The sequence below is a fragment of the Xiphophorus hellerii genome, chromosome 8 (assembly GCF_003331165.1).
Source record: "Xiphophorus hellerii strain 12219 chromosome 8, Xiphophorus_hellerii-4.1, whole genome shotgun sequence".
In the NCBI taxonomy this organism is placed as follows: Eukaryota; Metazoa; Chordata; class Actinopteri; order Cyprinodontiformes; family Poeciliidae; genus Xiphophorus; species Xiphophorus hellerii.
The window spans coordinates 4,067,545-4,090,891 of NC_045679.1; the positions used below are offsets into that span (position 1 = coordinate 4,067,545).

Genomic DNA, 23,347 nt, shown 5'->3' on the forward strand with positions numbered 1-23,347 from the left:
GATTTATCCATCAGGTTAAATCTTTGTAGAAATCCTCTTACTGCTCTCCAGACAGTCAGCCAGCTCCTCCTGCTTCATCCTCCTCAGGAAGTTCAGTGTGATCTTCATCACTGCCTCTCTGCTGCTCCTTCTCTGCTCTTCATCATCACCTTCCAACACCTCATCATCCTCTCTCTGACTCTCTGAACATTCTGTGTTATCATGACTCAGAACCTTCTGAATCTTCTTCAGCTCATTTTTCACAAATGTGACAATGTTGTCCTCCAGCAGCTAGAATAGAATAATAGACGAAGGAAACATCAGACTGAAATCATGGAGCCAAACACCAGATGGATGTTGAACAGACTGACAGTCCTCTGATCTACAAAGACCAGCATGGAGATGAATGTGAACAGAACCCATAGAAAAATAGATGTTGTTCTTATACAGACCATAAATATGGAGTCCAGCTGCATTTGATGCTGCTGGGCAGATGGACCATTGGGAACCTCTGAGCTCTGCTGGTCGATTCTGTGGAGGAACCAGGAACAATTAGGAAGTCACAAAATAGTCATCCAACAGTTAGCAGATTAAATCATCCAACGTTTCACAATAAAAGCCCCATAGCAGAAAAATAGATCATTGCATAATCACAATACAAAGATGTTAGAAAGAGGAAGATGAACTACAAAGATGAAGAAAAATAACACCAGAATCACTCAATAGACATTTTAAAAAGTTGGTGCTGAACTTGGACCTCAAACAGTCTACTGTGTCAGCAGATCTGATGCTGGTGGAGACAGTTTCCCACAGCTTGGGGACAGTGGAAGTGAAGGCTCTGTCCACACAGGTTCTTCAGGACAGTGTGGGACATCCATCAGGTTCTGATGACTAGATCTGAGGTGACATGGAGGAGATCTGTGATATGTGGGTGTGTGTCCATGTGGGGTCCTCTCCTGGATGTTATAGAGAGGATTTTAAAATGGATCCTGTAGATCCCTGGAAGCCAGTGAGCTCACATTGTATCTGTCCACACAGAGACAATCTGAAGGTAAAGGTCCATGAAGTAATACATTAATGTGAGCAGTGAACCAGATGATCCAAGTAGTTGTAAAGATTTAATTTTCCTGCTGATCCCACTAAGAACCAGCAGAACCTCTGATGGTCCACATCAGCTCAGTTTGGTTGAGTTCCAGCAGATCTCACCAACCACATCATGAAGCTTTCCTTCCCTGCTGAACTGTTCTCACAATGCACACAGGGACCAGACTGGCTTTACCAGGTATTTCCCAGTGGAAATGTGTTCCACTGTTAGTCTGACATGGAGCCAGGATGCAGCAGAACATCATCATCAACATCCCAGAGATTAATATATAAAGGTTCTTTCATTAGAACAGTTGGTTTCTGTAGGTAATAGATCAAACCTCTGTAAATATAACTGGAAATATTTGAGTTCTTACTGGTTCATTTTCCACAGATACAACAATTAGAAACAGCTCACTTTTCTGATGATGGAGGTCCAGGAGAATTAAAGTCAGTGCGATAATTTCTTAATTCATCACTCTTATAGGACACACAGCTGGGTTCTGGTTGTGGCTTTATTCGCTAATGGATCCTGATAGAAAAACATCTACTATAAACTTTCTGTGGCGGTTTCATTTAAAAATAATTCTTATTTTGACTCCTTGTAAAATAAAAAGATGTGAGACACAACAGAACCTCACAGATCATCATCTTCATGTTCTAAATGATTCCCATCAGAACCAGTTCAATCCTCCAACACGTTCCTGATCATTGATCCTGCTAAATAATGTCCAGCCTTGTTTAAAGAGCAGAAATATGTTTCTGAGCTTTTGGGTGATTTTTGAAATAGGAATCACAAAATCCATGTAAACTATTTTCTTTTAACATGAATCATTCATCAGATTTTGACAACAATTCAAAAATCAATCTAGACATTAAATTCACTTCTGCCTTTTTGTTTGTGTGTTAAGAATAATATTTAATTAAATAAATGCGCCTGTTTCATTTGGAAAAATTAAGTTAATGCAAAACACAATAAAATGCAGTTAAATATGTGAGGTTCAAAGGTCATGTCAACATAATAGCTTGTTGTCCTGGTTGAGGATTTTCCTTGTTCTTTCCATTATATATTTTAGAGGTTACAGCAGAAAAGTAAGTTTATTCTGGTTAGATATTTTGTTTCCTGTTATTCATCAGCAGTAGTTTTTTAATAATTTCTTTTAAATTGTTTGCATTCTTCTAGTGCAGGGATGTCAAACTCCAGTCTTCAAGGGCCGGTGCCCTGCAACTTTTAGATGTGCCTCTGCTGCACCACACCTGAATAGAATAATTAGGTCATTAGCAAGGCTCTGGAGAACTGATCTACACAAGGAGGAGGTAATGTAGCCATTTCATTCCAGTGTTTTGTACCTGTGGCACATCTAAAAACTGTAGGACTGTGGCCCTCGAGGACTGGAGTTTGACACCTGTGTTCTAGTGGACGAGGTTCTGGACAACAAGCCCAACAGCCATCCCTTCCTGTAGCTGTAGAATTTTGCTAATTGACCTCTGCTGAATCACTCACAGATATCATAGTGCTGGCCATTACATTCCCCTTGGTCTTAATGCTAGGATGTTCCCGTTGATGACTGATGGATGATGTACTGAAGCTGTAATCTTGTAATTCTCTGAATAAAGATCTGTCAAAATCTTAACATGTCACTAGATAAATGCAACCGTATCACTAAATCCTGCCCGGTATCCAGTTGTCTCCATTATATCATAAGCTTTACAGCTTTACACTCTCTTAACTTGTATGGCAGCTTAGCAAGGATTGCTCTCATATTTATGGGCATGTCCAGCTCCTGCATGTACTCCAGCTGTTTCATTACATTATAGCAGCCACACAAAAATAAAGAATGACTCTGTAATGCCCTAATGTCCTCAATTCTTATTGTTGGCCAAGATAAAGCCTTGCTAATATATGCAGTTGCAGCTTTGTAAGGGTTTCCACAATGTTCCTGCAACAGAGTCTTTCCTACTGTAAAGCTATAATCTCATGTTTAAATCTCGACTAAAAACCCACCTGTTTAGAATTGTATTTGAAATGTAACCAATTATAAATTTAATGATGGAACTTGACTTAATGTCGTCTTTTGATTGTTGATTCTATGTTGCTTTGTGTTTCTGTGTTTATGATGTAAAGCACTTTGAAATGCATTGCTGCTGAAATGTGCTATACAATTAAAATTTGATTTGATTTGATTTGATAATCTGGATCCATATGCTGACAACTGCGCACCAGCTCACGAGGTTGACCTTTAGTAAATTGTTCCTGGTAGTACAGACAGTCCACATTGGTTGTTTTGATTTCAACTCCTTGTTCTAAGGCTTTAATAAAGGCTCTGTACTGCAGAGGATCACCATCAAAAACAGGAATGTCACGTGGTGGGAGAGTCAGACTCTGTTGCTGCTTTACCAAGGCTGCTGTGATTTCAGTTTGTCTGCTCATGATGGTAAGAAGTTCTCCAGGTAATTGTAAACTGTTTGATGGTTGGGTTATATTCTCATTATGTTTGAAATGTGTGTGCACTTTTGATTGTATTTGGGTTCCACTGGCTTTATGTTGACCCCCCACAGGGTGCTGGTTTGTTGCTATAGTTCTCTTTGGTCTTACATCCATAGGTTTATTTTCCTTTGATGCCATCTTTAATTCATTTCTTTGTTTAGTCTGTTTGACAGCATCACTTTGAGTTGTTGAATTTTTGACAGTATACTAGCCAATTTAATACTGAACTAGTTAAACGTTGATCTGTTGCTGCTTTTTTAAGACATGCTGAGCGGCTAACATTGTACCTGTTGATTGCATGTAAAGTCAATCCCAAAGATCTTCTTTGTTGTTCAAATTCTGAATTTTTTCCAGTCAGATGAAACATTTGTGAATAAATTCATTTATTCCATGATACATGGCAACAGCGTTAACAATGACTCCGCCACAGCGGTCAAAAACTTGTATACTCTTCCAGGTTCAACACCTGTCAGCTCTTGGTTCATATGCTGGAGTTCATAGTCTCATCTAGTAACCAAAAACCCAAAACACACAAATTTGGCTCCTATAGAGACCAATGAAGTCCATGATACAATGTTCCTAAATTGATTATTAGACCATGTGAGCATGGAGACATCAATGTCATTGATGTATTACATATTAAAATAAAATAAAATAATAATAATATTCAGTCTATTGTTCCCATTACAACAGAACCCAACAGAACTTGTTATCATCACATGGCCACAATATCAGATATTAACAGAACAGTTACAGCAGTTAGAAACAGCTCACCTCTCTGATGGTGGAGATCCAGGAGATTTAAAGTCAATGATTGCATCCCTTGACCTGTCGCTGTTAAAGGACACACAGCTGGGTTCTGGTTCTGGTTCTGGTTCTGGTTCTGGTTTGAGTCTCTGATGGATCCTGACAGAAACATGATGATTAAAACTTAATCAGCAAAGAGGAGCAGCAGCAGCTTCATCACCACGTCTGTTCTGGCCTGATATAGTGAACGCTGTGTGAAAAGGGCTGTGGACAGTTAGAGATGGTGACCTCACCTCTGACCTTTGCTCTGGCTCTCATCTTCCCCACACAGAGTGGTTTTAGAGGGAGGGACTCCCTCCTCTCTGTCCTCACACTGATCCATGCTGCTGAATTCACATCAGCTCACACACACTTTCTACCTTCACCTGCAGAGGAAACACACATCATTCATCTGCACATCAACTCTGATCATCCTTTACATCATTAGAGCTGGAAAAAGATCAGCTGCTCCTCCTCTGATTGGCTCTTCTTCTCTGCTTCATATCAGTGTCAGGTGAATGCAGTCAGACAGCAGAGAGGCAGAGGAAGCTGCCATCAGCTGCTGCACTTCTACTATCAGTCCACTAGATGGAGACATGGAGCAACATTTACATTCACTGATTCAACCTGAACAACAGGAAGTATTTTAGTTAGGTAATTATTAATCTCTACAAGTGGATTTTCTGCAGTGTCAAAGATTCACTATTTAATAATCTGACGGAATTGAACACATTTCAACAGTACTATTTTATAATAATAATAATAACCATTATTATTATTATTAGTAGTAGTAGTAGTAATATAATACTAATAATAGTTTATTATTAGTATAATAATAATTCAAACTATTAATTAGTATTCATTAGTAATTAATACTAATTACTAGTATTAATTAGTAATTAATTAAAATTAATATATTGATATTAATACTAATATTAATGATATATTAATAATAATAATAAAATATTATTATTATAATTATAGTATTATTATTGTTATTAATAATAATGATAATAATAATAATAATATAATTATCATTATTATTATTATAGCAGATCTATGGAGACAGCACTATTCTGCCTTATTTAACTGTGTAAAAAGTGAACCCTATGGTTTTGTAAACATTGCTAAGAGTGATGCAGTTATAATAACTCCTAGTGAAGTCCAGCAGGTTATATCGTACTTGTGTGAGAATGAGGCAACAGGTTCTGATAGCATTACAGCAGAACATCTGAAATAAGTGGCTGTGCTGCTTGCAATGTGTTTCTCTGGGTTTATGACCCATGGGCAGTTGCCTAATTCCTTATCATCTGTTACTCTTGTGCCGGTAATTAAGGACAAAACTAGTAAGGTTATTAGCCTTAATAACTACAGACCAATAGCTTTAGTTAAAGTGATATATAAAGTATTAGAAAAATATCTTGCTTGGTAGGCTCAATCAGTTTATTATTACAACAGATAATCAATTTGGTTTCAAAGCCAAGTTGGGAACTGATCTCTGTATTTATGGCCAGAAAGAGCATATCTAAGAAAAAATTAATCTTTGTTATTTGGTTTATTGATGCCTCTAAGGCCTTTCATCGTGTCAATCACTGCAAGTTATCTGACAAATTAAAACAGAGAGGTGTTCCAGATATTATTATACGAATTTTGGTTTACTGGTATTCTAACCAGAAAATGCATGTAAAATGGGGCAATAACATCTCTGCTTCCTTTGGTGTGAGTAACGGTGAGCGTCAGGGTTCGCTTCTTTCACCTGCCTTGTTTAACTTGTACCTGGACGACCTGTCAAAAGAAATGAACCTCTGTAAAACTGGATGTATGATCGGTGATACTTTGGTCAATCACTTTATGTAAGCTGATGACCTGGCTAACCTCTGACCCAGCAGTGCTGGTTTTCAGCAGTTACTGAATATCTGCTCTGATTATGGGTTGAGATTAGATGTGCAGTATAGCGCTAAGAAAACTGTTGTACTAGTATGAAGGACTAAAGCAGACAAAAAACTTTGTTTCCCTGATTTTTTTCTGTCAGGCCAAAAGTTAAATGTCTGCTCCAAAACTAAATATCTGGGTCATTACATCACAGACCAGCTGTGTGATGATGATGATGATGATGACAATTATTGGCAGTGTCGCATGTTATATATCCAGGTAAACATTTTGGGGAGGAAATTTCATATGTGCACTGATGAGGTAAAAATAAGCCTGTTTAAAGTTTACTGTGCTCCTTTGTGGTGTAAATTTAAAAAAGCTAGCATGCAGAAGCTTAAGGTTGCTTATAATGACTCTTTGAGAATTCTACTTAAAAAACCCAGGCTTAGCAGTGCAAGTGAGATGTTTGGTAACGCACATGTCAGAACATGCCAGGCATTTGAGAGAAATCTGATATAAAAGTTCATGTGTTGTTTAGGCAGCTCATTGAACAGCCTTATTGTGGCATGTTTTTACATGCAACTCTCAGTGAGATAAGATACCAGTCGGCTCTGTGGAAACATTGGTATGCAAGTCTTTTATAAGATATATTTTTTTTTGTCTTGTTTTTTTATATGTTGTGTATCATCTCTTTGTGGACCACAAGTCTGTTGAATAAAGCAACATTAATCAAAAATCAATAATAATAATATACATTAACATTTTAGTTTTAAAAGAAGCAACAAGACACTGTTGTTTCTGAGTTTAACAGTGGAGACCAGAGTTTGATTCCAGGAAATGAAATCATGAAGCAGTTTGTTCAGAGAAGAAAACAAAGAAACATCAGCTGTTCATCATTCCAGTTCTAAATAATCTAATAATCCTCCAGATTAACCTTCAAACAGCAGAGAGATTAAATTTTCAACTGAAATCAGAAGTGAACATGTTTTCTAAACATCAGAGAGCAAAAACTAGCAGGAAAATTCCTAAAGTCAAAGTTCAAGTAGGATAAAAAAACCCGAATCAAACTTACAGTTTGTTCAAACGATCCAAAGAGTTGATGAAGAGAATCTGAACAACAAATAGAGATACAACAACCAGACTGGACCACACCTTAAAATGTGAATTTAAACTGAAAGTAAATGAGACTGATAACAGCTCACCTGGTTTGTAGTTTCTTCTTTCAGAGTCAAGTCCCGCCCCTTTCTGTTTACTGCAGCCAGGTGAACTGGGATCTGCGCAGAGGGGAGAGGTCTCACTCTGAACAATATCTCCTGTATCTAATCAGATGCTGGGTGCTAGAATTCTAGTATTTTAATATATTTATTGATTTGTCTTAAAATGTTACATTTTCATAACATTTTATATTTTGGTTGTGTCAAATAAAAACATGAAAATTGTTTTTTGTCCTTATTTTTTTAATTGATTGTTAAATTACTACTGTTTTACTGATTATTTTTTATTGCCGTCACTGAGCCAAAACATTTTTACTATGCAAAACAAAGTAAGTGACAGTAAATAAAGTTATATTTGAAAAATAACATCAATGTACTTACATTTTTCTTCATGCTGTACTCGAAAAATCAGTTTACCTTCACAGGTGCTGGCTTGATGCAGAAAACGGCTCCTTTGAGTTTAAAAACAGTATTTTTAAATCATTAGTACAACAGATGAATTGTGACTTTTTACAGATTTCTGCCAATCTAGTGAAAATAAAACCTTTTATCTCATAATTATGGCTTAGCTAACTCACTATTTCACATCTCCACTAAATGTTAGTGGAGATGTGGAACATAAATACAAGTTTTGTTTGTTTTTTCAATCAAATTGGATCCATAACTTCTAAATAATTGCAGAAAAACACAACACAATACAAAAAAAGCATCAAACTTCTGTTACATAGTGAATAAAAAGCATATTCATGTCGAGGAAGTGAAGGTTGTCTGTTTCTGGTGAACTCTGAAGAACCTTGGATAATATCAGTTAAAACATTTAATTTTCCTTTGGGATCAAAAAGGTATTTTTATTGAATTTGTGTCAGTTAATCTCAGTATTAGCCATAAAATGTCCTTCCTGCAGGCATGTTGGATCAGACATGTCTCCATTTAAACACATTTTCCAGATATAATCTCAAATTCAAACAATAAATAAGCAAACTTTTTCATTTTTCTTGTGTTTTTTTTCTTGTATTTTTTTCCACCAGCAGCAGTAAAACAAATAGTGGAAAGAGAAACTTTATTAGAGCATGAATTTGACTGATTTTTTGCTTCCTCAGAGGCCGAGGTTTTAACTCGGTCCGCACAACGCAAGCAGGACTTTCTGATAATGTCCTTTGGTGTCGTTCTGTTAAAAAACAAAATCAGAAACATTATTGATGTGGTTTGAAACGTAAACATAGAAACAGTTTGGGAAACGTATTTTACCAAGATGTCCTCATGTAGGGTTCTCTCAAACATTGCCCGGTACTCCTCTACGACCTTCTGCAGGTCGACCTCGGAGCGGCTCACCAGGATCCGGATCAGAGTCTGATCACTCGTACCGTGACCCTGGTAAGGCAGAAAATGGACCAAACAAAGTTTTAGTTGGAAATTTTGATTCCTTTTCATGGATCAAACTAAGTTAATTAAATTATTATGTATGGTTACTCTAACAAAAATTGTATGTTGCATAAAAAACTGTTAACAATCTTAGAAATCTAGTTTGCCAAAAGTTACTTTCTACACAGCAAAAACTCAAAATTATGATTTTATGCTGATTATTTGTGCTGGTTTGTGCAAAACGTTTGACACCAATTTTGTCTGATTTCATAAAAGTGGGGGTGCTGGTTGACCTTTTGACCTTTAACATTTAATTAATATCTTCAAAGCCAAAGCAGCACAAACGACAATTTTTGCTGCACAAACCAGCACAAATGTAGTCGAGTTAATTGACGGCCATTTTGTCTGATTTGAAGAAGGTGGGGGGCCAACTTCACTCAGGTCGGCCCCAGGCCTGGCTCCAGGGTGGGACCTCATGTACGGCCAGTACAACCACTGTTTCCAGTGGTCGCATTCATCATAATGGATCTTTGGGCGGCACTTGGTCTGGTTCCTCACCTAGAACCTGTCTGCACTGGGTGGCCCAACCAGAGGCATGAAGCCCCGACAGCTTAACTCCCAGAATGTGTGTGTGTGTGTATTTATGTGTGTATATTAAGTAACTTGTTAATTATGTAGGAATGAGAGAAAAAGGAAGAAATTTGTTTTTTAAAATGAGGAAATGAGCACAATGTGGTGTTAAGCATATTATGACTTTTGGTCCATTTGTGAGGTGAAATTTATGTATTTATTTTTTTTATGTTTTTTAGGCTCTAATAAAGTTTTTTAGGCTCTAATAAAGTTTTTTAGGCCGTTATTTAACAGGTTGAACAGGAAATTGGGAGGAGAGAGAAGGAAATGACATGCAGCAGATTCTGCAGGACTGGGAATTAAACCCAGGTTGACAAACAAAACCTATAAGTAACGTCCTAAATAAAACATAATTTGCTGTCTTACCATATACTGGTTAAAAAATAACTGAATTATTCATTTCTAAGCCAATTTTTCTTCTCTTTTATACAAGCAGACAACACATAAGCTCAACAACACAAAAGCTTTATATTTATTACAAAGTATTGATCTAAGAATTGATTTCTTCCTGTAATGGAAATGATTTCTGATTAAGTTTTCTGTTTTCATGCTTTCATGGATTGTTCTGCTTTTTTCCCTTTTCTACAGGTTTTCATGTTAAATTGCACTTTTTTGTTAAGTTTGTTAAACTACCTTGAATCTGTTATTCTAAATAAAGACTAACAGAAAGATCACACAGTAACTTTTATTTTTTATAAAACCTGTTTTGTTCTTATAACAAACAAACCAGATAAAACAAGTTTGGGTTTCTTAATGGTCCGGAGAATTAAATTATGATTACAATTATCATCTAATATTATGTACAGATTAAACTCTAATCTTAATTTAACATCCTGGAACCTGAAGAATCCAAACCTGTTAAATCAACTTTTTATGTTTGGTATAAAAAGAAAAACAGGATTTATCAAAGAAAAACAGGTGAATGGACTGAACTTGTGTAGAGCCTTGCTGGTCATGTTGACCACTCAAAGCGCTTCACACTACAGTCACATTTACACCGACATGCAGGTTAGAGGGCAACTTGCCACTAAGTGCCCCGCCCCGGGGCAGCTCAACATGTGGCTGAGGAAGCTGGAATCGAACTTACAACCTTCTGGTCACAAGACGACCACTCTACCACCGAGCCACAGCCGCACTAAAAAAGCCACTGCATGATCCTTTTGCTAATCTTCTTTAAAATACAGATTTAAACAGTTTAAAAGCTACAATTCAGTGCAATTTAATATAAAAAGTGAGTAGAAACGGTAAACTAAAGGACAAACCATAAAAGCACAAGTACAGTGGAAATAAACAGAAATCATTACTATTAAAAGAAGAAATTTTAATTCTTAAATCAATACGTTGCTATAAAAATTGAGCCCAGTGTTGCTGCGGCGCTAAAGCAGCGAAGGGAAAAGGGCTAACGTACGGCTAATTCAATTAATTTTAAAGTTTAACAATAAAGCTGCACATGTGTTTGGGGTTTCTTCAAATCTTTGGGGGCAATTTGCAGTGACCAACTGACCTGACCTACATGTTTTAGGAGATGTGGGGGGAACCGGAGCACCCGGAGAAAACCCACGCAAACACGGGGAGAACATGCAAACTCCACACAGATGGTCTCTGTGAAGACGCAGCGCTAACCGCTGCACCACCGTGCTGCCCACGTTTTTTCCAATTGGGTTGGGAAGGGATCTATTTTCTAGTTTGTCAATGGGGGATAAAACTTTAATGTTTTACATTTTAAATTTGACGGAGCGTGGCCTGGCGCCCCGTACACAGAGGCTACAACCTCCATGAGTTTGATTCCTCTTTTCCTCTCTTGCTCATCTTTCTCCTCTGAATATCAAAATCCAGAACATTAGACATGTTCATGACTGTCTTCACTCTTTAGTTTTGTTTTTTTTGGCTTCTGCCATCGCAGAGTATTCCGTACTTTTTTCCAAAATGAAATTTTAGATATTTGGGGATATCTGTAAGGAATTTTTTACAATATTTGCGCTAACATATGATGTTAAATGTGATCTTTTATTAATCGCTCTATCGGTCATGGACTATAACTTGACATCAGGTCAGGCTGAGACAGCAGGCACTTGAACCCAAATGTTTCTGGACAATTTTGAGAAAACATGTTGATAAACTCAGAAAACATGTTGATAAACTCAGAAAACATGTTGATAAACTCAGAAAACATGTTGATAAACTCAGAAAACAAATATCTGTTGATTTTTGTGTGAATTTTTCGGTTATTTGTAAAAACTGGAGGGGCCCATTGCTATGATTTGGAGTCTAGAGGGCCACATAAAAAGCTATGGCGGGCCAGATTTGGCCCTCGGGCCTTGAGTTTGACACACGTGCCATATATGATAATCTATAGAACTTTTTTCAGTATCTAAACATTTTGAAGTTAATTTTGCTTGTTTAGTGAAACATTTATTTTCTTTTGTATTGTGGAAAAAGAGAGTGTGAAAGAAAATTTATAATAAATCGATGTAAACAACATGAAAAGTAAAAGATAAAAACTAAAACTATTGATTTATAAATCTTGTTGAAAGTTGGTTTGGATTGATTAAGCCTCGTTGTTAATATCAGGCTAAAGACTCAAAATTGTAAATGAGTAATAGATGTAATGTACTAGCATTGTTGTGGTTTGTTTATGTTGTCATAGCAACTGCCTAGCAAGATGGCTGTCAGTTAAAACAAAGAATGTTGCAATCTATATTTTCAGTATGTTTTTGTTAGCTTTTTAAAGGCAAGATGTAGTTCTTATTATAAATAGTTTCTAGTGAGAAAATAAATGTGTGTATTTTTTATCTGGTTTCAAATGTAAATAACCTTTTCCAAATTTTAATCTTCTAATCAAAGTTAAATTACACGTTAACACAAAACTGTTCAGTTTAAATATCAATAACTAGAAGCAAAGTTTAGTGCTTTAATGATTAAACACAAAATTAAAGCAACACTTTCACATTTTTTATTGTGAAAACCGCAAATTCGCATAAGACGACCAAGCAAGAATTTCACAGGATGAACTTACGTTTTGCGGAGGTGTTTCATTTAAAGTCAGAGTCAGATCAAGCAGCAGAGAGGTGGCAGCTTGTTCCAGACTCATTATTTACAACTTTAAAAACTAAAATCAGTTGGAAACATCAGGAATTTGGTCCATTAAGAGAAGTAATAATAAATGTAAACATTACTGCTGTTAATTGAGTAAAGTCTGTTTCCACTAAGAACTGTGAGCGTTTCCTCCAGTCTGTGTTCGGCTTTAATCTCCTGCAGGAAACCAAATCTCCACGTCTCGACTGGAGTCGCCATGGCAACAACTTTCCAAATGTAAGGATAGTGGATCGAGACCGCATGAAAGCTGATGAGTTGTTTTTATTTAGTGTTGTTCTTTATAGCAAAAGTGATTAGATATCTTGTTTTGAAGCAACAATCTTTAGTTTAAATTATAACTTTATATTATTGGCAAACCAACAAAAAACTCTTCAGATGGAGGAAAAATACTGTATGGAGGAATAAACGTGCCTCAATCAAGATATAAAGAATTATTCATATCATAGTTGTCACCTTAAACAGATTAGCTAACAAAGCTAACATCTTGTATTCCACATATGTAAAGATTTTAATTTTTAGATAAGAAATATGTAGAAAATTATATCTTAATGTCAGTTTTATTTTCTACAACATAGTATTAGGTCCACACTAAGAAAAACATATAAAAATAAAATTACAAAATAAGTGTATCTGTTGTCATGTGTGTGACATAATCTTGGTGAGCCAGACTAAAATAAGAGATAATAAGAGATAAAATAAGCATTCTGAGACAACCTACCTGAAAACCAAACCTAAATATGAGAAGAAAGTCGACATGGAGTAAGTACTGGATGAGATCATTGGGGAACCCAGAGCTCATCAAAATGTCCCACTATCTAAAGTGCAATGAACCGGCAGGTGAAGGATTCAGTGGACAGACCAGCATCCCATAACATAATGCAAATACATTATTATTATTATTACGTAATAATATATACACCACAAAATGAGTTTATTATAGGCTTTGTACATTGTCAATGCTCTTCTGATTCAACTAAATAATACAATTTTAAAGTATGCACTGTAAGTAGTATTTTACCTTCCATGTGTTGCAGTCACTACAGTGGACAGCTATTTTCTTATATGTATATACTGTATGTTTTTCTATTATAAATGCACACAGACCACTAAAGTGAACATTAGTGCATCATACAATACACTGCCATCTACTGGCCATCCACCTAAAGTACAAAAAAATTTAGTTAAATCCAACTATGGCAAACAGAGAAAAGAATGCTGGACAAATCAGTAATATCCAGTATTTCCTTCTCCTATATGTAAAGTAATCCCTACAGATAATAATACTGATGTATTATCCAAATAACAACTTTGTATTCGGAGAAAATTACAACTAATCACTTGTCCACTAGAGTGGACATCATGCATCAGTGGCAATATTTTTGCAGGTATTGATATCATTACTGTGACTATAGTTCTACAAACTGTACCATTTCCAGCAAGTATTTTGGCTGTGAAAGCACGGACCTATATTTTAGTTTTTAACTTGAAGATTTTGAAAGGAAAAAATTTCCATTGTTTCCATTAAGAAGTAACGTTTTTATACTTTGCTGGCCAGTGGCAGGAGTGGTGACAGAGATGAAGATGATGAAGAACCTTTGGACACTGAGGTAAATCAAGATGTTGAGGGACATGAAATAACTGAAGATGCAGCAAATGACAGAATATAAACCAGTATGAATGTCAAACCAGAAAAGAAAATGTGGCCTTAGCAGAACAGGAACTGGAGACATTTCCAGGAATGAATATGGAAACTCGTCATACCTCAGACACCCAAGGTCAAGAATGTATTGATCATCAGAGCAGGTCTTCATCTTGACATGATACTAAGTGTTTTTTTACTTCTTGGAGACGATGAATCTTTTGAATTTCAAGGCATCTGTAGCTTGTGTGATAATAAATGAGGATTCTTCCGGCAGCTCAAGTGTGCCAGTCTCATCCCATCACCATCAAAACTCAGACTGGTGAGTAAGGCAGTGATGTCTCTAGGAACATCCTGCATGGTCTAGTTTTCTGCCTGGTTGTAACTTCCTCCTTAGCATGTCAGTGTCCTGCTTAGGCCTTCTAATGAGCCATCATTTGGTCCAGGTTTGTTGAATCAGGGAGAGAACTAAAACATGCAGGATGCCGGCCCTCCAGGACAGACTTTGGACACCACTGGTCTAAGGCACCACATGAGATCAGGCTGAGGCCTGGAGAACACTGGCCATACATCACTGATACCAAAAATATCAACATGCATTGAACCAGCCTGCACACACAAAAAACTAAATACATTTTCATCCAATGTGTTGTTTGCAACCTCAGTGCTTTGAACATTTTCATACAAGATACATTTGCATTTTTATAGGTTTATAAACGAAGAGACTGAACTGTCATCTTACAGAAAACTGTCATGTTCAATATTGTTAGTTTTGTAAAATTTAAAATGTCCACAATAATATCATACTGTCTAAGAGGAGCCAAAATAATAATAAAATGAGATCAAACGGTTTAATGAAAGTAAGTGAATAAAGTGATGTAGTAGTGAACATTAGACTATGATGAGAGCTGAATGCAGTTTTATTTTTATACATTCTGTTAACTAATGTCAAAATATATTCACATTATGATATACAGCATTTCATTAGTAAAAAATGAAAGCGCATTTTGTCCACCTGAGTGGACATTTGGATAAATCCTAGAAACTTTTTTTACACCAATTTTATGTCTTAAGAAAATCAAAAACATTTTGAAAAAATAAAACTGACTTTAAAAAAAAATCATAATCAATGCATGAAAGGGTTAAGAGATCTTACCTACCAACAGCCATCATGATCTACAATAAACCTTTGAAGACTTTGAATTTATGAGTTACAACATTTAATTTCTCTTTGGGATCAATTAAGTATTTTTGAATTGAATTTGAATTAGCTGGATGAAAATAACCAGCGCAGCTTTAATTCAGATCGGTTTCTTCTGGAGAATTTGTGTTGGATTTATAAAAGGTTCACCAGATCTTCACTCTAATTGTATGGAAACATTAAGCAACAATTTAACATATAAAGTGATTTATTTAGAAAATAGTTCTATTTATTCAATATTGCAGAAGTTTTTTTTACATTTTAGCTTTAAATGTCAAAAACATTTTGTCAAGATGATCCTTCCAATTTGTGGTTTATTACCATTTGCAACAATCAGATTTTATTCACTCATTTTATTTCAGTATTATCACGAGCTTCACATCACTTTTTATTTTCTTGTTACTAAATATCAAATCTTTTCTTTTGCCATAAATCAGTGATATTTTATTTTTTGCCATAAAATTTCTTCAATGCTTGTATTTAATGGTCTCCAACATGGTGGGTCCATTAAACTGAGAAGTTTCTAAAAACATCCCAGAGCTGCATAATGTAGAACCATCAGCAAATAAAGTAAATGTGAACCAGTTAGATTCATTGTAAATATCATTTGTATAAAATAAAAACATTTAGGACCCAGTACTCTAGATAACCTCCAGTAAATCTGAATTTTATCTCCTCAGGTTTTGATAAAATTTCCATTAAACTGTCTGACTTTGTCAAATATTAGGTTTTCCTCCACAAGGTTCTCATGAGAGGTTGTTGCAGTTCTGGTCCATTCCTCCTGACAGAACCAGTGGAACTGGGTCAGGTTTGAAGGCTGTCTTTGTATAAATATTAACTTTTTATGACCAAATTGATAATAACATGACAATCACCATTTCTTTCAGGAACACAACAGGATGAGCAGCAAATTAATAAAATTCAGAATAAAATGTGTTTATTGTTCATTAAAACACATGAAGTAAAACTGCAGTAAATATACAAAAAATATTATTTGAATCCAAGACAAATTTTAGAATATAAAGCTATAAAGCTGTTCACCTTTCATGGCTTCGCTGCTTCGCAGATTTTTTTGTGTCAATTTTTTTCACAGTGCATTGTGTTCTGCGTCCTGATTGGCTAAACAGTCTCCGCGCTTCTTCTCTACTTGTGTGCCAATAACGTTGCGGTATTTAAATATACATATTGCAGGTTGGCAAATTTGGGCAAATATTTTTGCCCAGAAAAAAAAAAAAACAGCTACAGCAACTACCGATAACTTTGTTCTTCTGAAAAATCACACCAGCACCTCAGGCTTCAGAAGAAAAAGACACTAGAGAGCGGAGTCAGGATGCAGCGTCACAGTCAGAGGAACAGTGAAATACGCGAGTCACAATTTGTCCTACTGTACTTTGTATTGATGATTAAAATTATTATTTTACTGTAGTTATTTGTAAGAATGCGATATATTTGTTAAAAAAATGCTTAGGCCTGAAAATAGGATTTGTTCTTTGGTGTAGAATATTTAATTATGCTGTATAATAATTGTAAAAAATAAATTTAACTACTTCACGGATTTCGCCGATCACAGGTTCTTTTCTGAACACAACCCCCGCGAAAAATGAGGGTTCACTGTATATCAGTTGACAGAAACAAAAAAATGTCCAGTGATTGAGAAAAACTGCTGTAAATTCAAAGAAATCTGAATGATAAATGAAAGGAAAATAAATCAAGAGAGAAACAAAACATCCTGAAATTCATTGTGAATATTTGACTGGAAACGGAAAATCAACAAGTTGATCCAGTTATAATCCTGGAATAATCCCAGGGTTGTGTATAAGAGTTTAACCAAGAAACAGTTTGGATCCATGAAAATATGTTTCTGAATGAAACACATGTAGAGACTGAACTATCTTTTAATCAGTGAGAGATTTTCTAGCAGGATGAAAATCTTTAGACTCTTTAGACTCAACTCAGCACAGAAACACTGAGGAACCATCAGAACAGAAACCAAATCCAGGAATCAGAGGTTCAGTGAATGTGGTGTTGAAGGTGTGGAGGAGGATCAGTGAGTCAGAGGAAACTGTGTAGAAGGACAGAATGCCAGCAGGCCAGTCCACATACACTGCTACTCTGTTAGAGACAGAGGAGGAGGAGAGACGAGTTAATATGTTATTGTGCCAGACAAAGTAACCATGATCATCAGAGCATCTCAGCCTCCAGGAATGACCATTCTCTCCAAATACACAGTCTGTAATGTATCCTTTCCTCCTGATTCTTCTGTAACTCACTGATATATAAACATCTCCTCTCCACTCGACCTCCCAGTAACAGCGACCAGTCAGACCAGTTCTACACAGTAGTTGAGGAAAATCAAATCTGTCTGGATGATCAGGATATGACTGAATCTCCTCCACACGTGTCACCTTCCTGTTGTCTTCAGACAGTTTCAGGTTTCTGCTCACTGTGTTTGTGTCGATGGTGAGTTGACAGGAATCTGATGGAGAGAACAAACACAATCCAGCTGCAGTTATTGATCATTTATTGACACTTTGATGATGACTCCTGAATGAGTGATGTGACAGTTTGAAGATGGTTGAATGTGAGCTGCTTTGTTGTCATGAATCAGATGAAAAACACACTTACCTCTCCTCATTCTCCATGGACCTTTTGTCAAGAATGGGACTCCAGCAGGCTCCACCCTGAAAGGAGGAGGGGGGTCAGACCATCAGTCTCTTTCAGCAGCAAACATGGACATTACATGTCTCTCAGACACACATTGTCCTCCACTGAGACAGGAACAGTCCAACATTTGGATTGCAAACTGCAGTGGATGTAGGAAGGACAGTTGGTGCTGCTGCAGCACAACTCATTTCTCCAAACACAGGAAAAGCTCCAACAGAGAGGAGAAAGGAAATCCCTCAGTAACAACCTGAAGAAACTCACTGAAGCCTAAAAGGACATCAGGAAACTAAGGAAACATTTCTGGAAGCTCAACCTGATTTAATAATCAGCATTAAAATACAATCAATCTAAACTCTGACACAACACCTGGATACCTGTTCCATCCACACTCCCACACACAGATGAAGGAATGAAACACTAAACAGCCCTGCTGCTGAAAACCTGCTGTGGCCTCACTGTAATATCCAGAAATACAAACATTAAAAAGGAGAAGCTGCATCACATTCAACAAAGAGTTCAACAATAATCAAAGAAAATAATGAAACTTTTAATGAATGATGGACAAAGTGTCATTTACTGAATGACACTTCATGACAACAAACGTAAACACTCAAGAAGACTTTTATTTTCATGACAATTAGTTGCTTGACTTATATCTCTGAATGTAGATGATCTTTTCTAGATGTTTTTCATCCTCCTCTTTTGTCCTGTCACTGAAGCAATTAAACCTATTCTAAAATCTACATTTGGTCCAAGCTTAAATTTCTTCAATACCAATAATTTCTGCTTCATTATGTCATTTATCTGCATATTTTTAACTTCCTGTTCATCAGCCAATCAGCTCCTTGTATTTTCTCAGTAGATCCATCAGTGGAAGCCCCGCCCAGCCCATGATGCTCCTGGTTTGTGAAGACAGAGAGACAAACTGAACTCTGATAGGAAACAGTTTCAAACTGATTTTCTCTCTCCAACCTGTTGGTTCCACATGGAGCTATATTTGGCCCCCTGCTGCTCTGACTACCATGTCATTGTGGTTCCAGTAGATGGGTCGGTTTCCCAGGATCATTCAGCACCATGTGAAAGATTCCTACAATTTTTAATTATATGTAGTTAAACTTACATAGCCAAAATTACCAGCAGTATTTATAATTTAACTGTAATAAATACAAGCCAAATACTGAATTAGCATAATAAATTTTAAGCTTCAAACTAAATATTTTCCAGCAGACTGACTAAAGACATTTCTCCCTCTTCCTCCTCTATCAGACCTTCTCTGCTCCTGCAGCAGGTTCCTCCATACCTGAGAGCTTCCAGTCTCCAGTGTGGATCCTTCAGTCCAGCCGACAACAGCTTCACTCCTGAGTCTCCTGGATGATTGTAGCTCAGGTCCAACTCTTTCAGATGGGAGGGGTTGGAGGTCAGAGCTGAGGCCAGAGAAGCACAGCCTTCCTCTGAGACCAAACAGCCTGATAAGCTGCAGACACACAATTCATCACATAATGAGAATATGAGAACACTGAGGTAGAACACAAGGTTTGAACTGATCATTTTCACGGGAGGCAAACACTCAAGAAATGATATTAATTATGATATTATCATGAAAATTGTAATAAATCTTTACTTCATTCATTTTTATTCTGTAGGTAATAAAAATCTAAATTTGTCATTTGTAAAATGGATAAGAAAGTCTAACAACTGGTTGGAGGAAGAATCTGCAATAATGCTTCTTTGTACATTGAGGATGCAGCAATCTGTAAAGTGTCCAGCGTTACACTAACAGTTAAAGCCTGATCCCCACCTTTCTACATTCCTCTCTTCTTGGTTCTTTCAGCCTGGAGTAAATGAAAACCTGCTGAGTTTATGTGTCAAGACTTAGCATGCTTAGCGACATCAATGTCAGACATTTTTAATTTTAATAATCTACTATTGAAATAACATTTACATCATCTATAGCAGCAGTTAATGGAGAGAAATCTGGTTTCTCCAGGATAAAGAACATTTTACCTGAGAGTTTCCAGGTTGCAGTTTGGACTCTTCAGTCCAGCAGAGAGAAGCTTCACTCCTGAATCCTGCAGGTTGTTGTTACTCAGGTCCAGTTCTCTGAGACTGGAGGACTGGGAGCTGAGAACTGAGGACAGAGCTTCACAGCTTCTCTCTGAGAGGTTACAGCCACTCAGTCTGAGGAGACAGAGAGAAACATCTGTTATTAATCCATCAAATGTATGTGTTACTTTCCAGGCAACAATATTCTTCATGGACTGATTGAAGAATACCTCATATTTTTCAAAACTTTATGATATCTTTATTTTGAACTGGTTTATTCTATAGTTGGGACTTTAGCCTTGAAGAACTGAACTACAGGCAACAAGGAGGCTGGCAAGAGAACTATTAAAATCTACAATGAACTGCATTAATTCAGTGACAGTTTCAATAGAAAGAAGAGAATTTCTACTGCTTCAACATGTAACATCATGAATAGAGCCGGTCTCTCTTTTACTCATCACCCGCTAGCAGCAGACTAGGAAACAATATACCGATAATAAGTAAATACCAGTAGATGGTTTGGTTTCCTAGGTACATTAAGCACCATGTGAAATAATCCTACTGTTTTAATAGGCTGCTGTTTGCAAAGTTGTACAGTTCATTAAATCCCAAAGTTTATTCTGCAAAATAAGTGCATGCATTTCTGTCCTTAGATCTCCCTAACACATGATATTTATGAATTAATTAGAGGTGTGCTGATTGATCGGCCACCGATCATCATTGGCCGATTTCCGTGAATAAGTGTATGATCGGTGATCGCCGATCACACTCTCCTGTTGCTGATCACCAAAACCGATCCCATTTATCTCACTTCTCAGCCTGCTGCTCATCTTCTCTTTCTGTCACACTGCGCAGCAACAAATCCTGTCGTGTGCATTTATAAAGCTCTGAGACTGAATGAGAAAGTTTGCGTGTTGCGGCGGGAAATTACCTCGGGGGTGAAGCGCGTTAAAATGCATCGACACAACAAATCTAATATGATATTTAAAAAACAAACATTTGACGGAGTTTGGCTACATTGAGGCTCAATGCAGGAACAAAATGACATCCAGAGCAGCAGGTAAAGCAGGTAAAGCATCTCAACTACCAACACTCGCCCAGATTAACATCACGGTCAGAAAGCTAAACAAATAACCAGAAAAATAATTCAAGTCTTCGAGCTGGAGGTGAAAGACTTTGGTTCTGCTCTCGCTGTTGAACCGCCGCTATTCACTACTGGTAGTAATATTTCACAGACGCAGCGCCGCTCAACCTCCACCTGCAGTGAATCTCACACTCTTCTTATGATTGTGGTGGGACGGTGTTTCACCCTCCCACCTCTGTGCACCAGGTGTAGCAAGAATCATGCCGTTGATTGGTGGGCGGGACAGATGGCTTTATAGCTGAGCAGGCCGCTGCGAGGTGTGTGTGTCTTTATGTCCAGCGTCACACACAGGAAGTAAAGAGTTCTGGTCATGTGACCTTTCACACTGGATACATGAAATTGATATTGCTCAGAGTAGACACACTTGTATTTTATTTTAAAACTTTAAGCAGCTGCCAAAAGTCCAAACAATTCATTTAAAGCTTCTAGAAGTTAGAAAAAATGTCTGCTGACAATTTTTGCCGGTGGGATTAAACCACAGTAATAATTTGATTTAACTGTCATAACAGAAGCGTTTTCAGAATGTCAAGTTACATTTTCACCATATTATTCATTCATTTCTCAATACCACGGTTTCAGACTAAATATTTCAATTGGAAACTACATTCTAAGCTTCAAACTAAATGTTTTCCAGCAGACTGACTAAAGACATTTCTCCCTCTTCTTCCTCTATCAGACCTTCTCTGCATGTGCAGCAAAATGTTGTTTTCCGAACAATATTTTTCGGAAAACTTTATTCTACTAGGGCTGTTGTAAACGAGTATTTTAGTAATCAAGTAATCTGTTAATTCTTGTAATTAATCGAGTAAAAAGATAAAAAACTATAAAATAAAATATTGGTAAATCTGGCATAACATCGGTGTTACTATGGCATATCAATTTCAGTCCAGTTTTTCATTTTTGAGCTTCCCTAACAGTTTTCTATAGTTTAGAAAGTTAACCTATAACAATAGTTCACTTTCTAATTTAACCTGAAGAAAAGTTATACAAAGACCTGAAATTATATTCATTTTAATAATAAAGAGGTAGGCTCACAAATATGCTTAGAAAAAATGTCTATACTCCAGCTCTTAGTTTATGTATTCATCTTCAGTCAGTTTAGTAGATGAAATTTCACCTTGCCCCATAGCTGTCAAGCTTTGGGTTTGAGAATGCAGGAAATGTTGCCTGAAGCTTGAGGTGGGGGGGGGGGCACGCAAGCAAACTAATGTAAGATGGGGTGGAGAGGAGGAAATAAACCAGGGAATGAAAGTAAGTATCTCAGGGAGCAATACGGAATATTTACACGCCCTTGATCCATCACACTCAGAATCTCATCTACCAGCCATGTACTATCACAATGCACTCTGCCACCCGTTTGTTGAGACTGGGATGATATTAAATTTATTGTGCGGTTCATCCGTATATGAATATACGTCACATGTATAAATACTCCCACAACGCTCTTCCCGTCATTCGCTCTGAACCAGCATCTCCCGGAGAAAGGCTGCCATACTCCAGGCATTGCGTCAGTCATTTTAAAGACGCTTATTGATCCTCCAAAGACGATGAAAACCCGGTCATTATTATCAATCAATAAAATCCCCATGGGCGGAACTTGAAAATTGGACGTTACGCAGCTAACACTTACCATTCGTCAACAACTCGGAGGCAAAAGTCAGAGCTCAGCGCAACACAAGTAATGTTCCGGCTGGAACAAGATGCGCTAAATAATAAAACATGAATTAACTTAGCTTCGAGGCAGGTAAATTTTCCTAAAGGAATTTTAATTTTTGAGGTACTCGAATCATTCAAGGAATCATTTCATCCCTATATTTTACACCTATTTATGTTTCCTTCTGTTGTGAACTGGTTCATTGTATAGTCCTCCAGTCTTAAAGGACAGAACAGGCAACAAGGAGGCTGGAAATAGAATTAAACAATTCCATAAGGAACTAAGTGAATCATATTCAATTTTAACATAAAGAGGGGGTCTTTTACTACTTGAATATGTAACATTATGTCCAGCTGCTGAAGGAAGTCTGTCTCCTTGACCCCTCAGTTTGACATTTTGAAGAGACAATGCACAGATAAATAAACTGAAATATGAATATATATTTACCTCATCAATAGCAGATTTCTATCAAAATAAATGCCTTAACAATCT

At 36.8% G+C, this 23,347-nt stretch overlaps 1 protein-coding gene and 2 long non-coding RNA genes across 3 annotated transcripts in view; 1 reads left to right on the forward strand and 2 right to left on the reverse strand.

Annotated features, from left to right (window-relative positions):
• The window catches only part of LOC116724468 (NACHT, LRR and PYD domains-containing protein 5-like), a 74,744-nt gene that overhangs the window by 7,839 nt on the left and 43,558 nt on the right, over nt 1-23,347 (reverse strand). The window contains exons 6-7 of the mRNA XM_032570187.1: nt 20,019-20,192; nt 19,315-19,488 (exon numbers count right to left, since the gene is read on the reverse strand). Of these exons, the coding sequence (XP_032426078.1) occupies nt 19,315-19,488; nt 20,019-20,192 (348 nt within the window). The remainder of the gene's footprint in view (nt 1-19,314; nt 19,489-20,018; nt 20,193-23,347) is intronic.
• On the forward strand, nt 5,399-22,831 carry LOC116724645 (uncharacterized). Its single transcript, XR_004340201.1, has 3 exons — nt 5,399-6,055; nt 9,634-9,636; nt 22,821-22,831. It is a non-coding gene; the product is annotated as an uncharacterized LOC116724645 (long non-coding RNA).
• Nucleotides 8,438-8,816, reverse strand: LOC116724614 (uncharacterized). Its single transcript, XR_004340163.1, has 2 exons — nt 8,671-8,816; nt 8,438-8,590 (listed from the first exon to the last, which is right to left on the reverse strand). It is a non-coding gene; the product is annotated as an uncharacterized LOC116724614 (long non-coding RNA).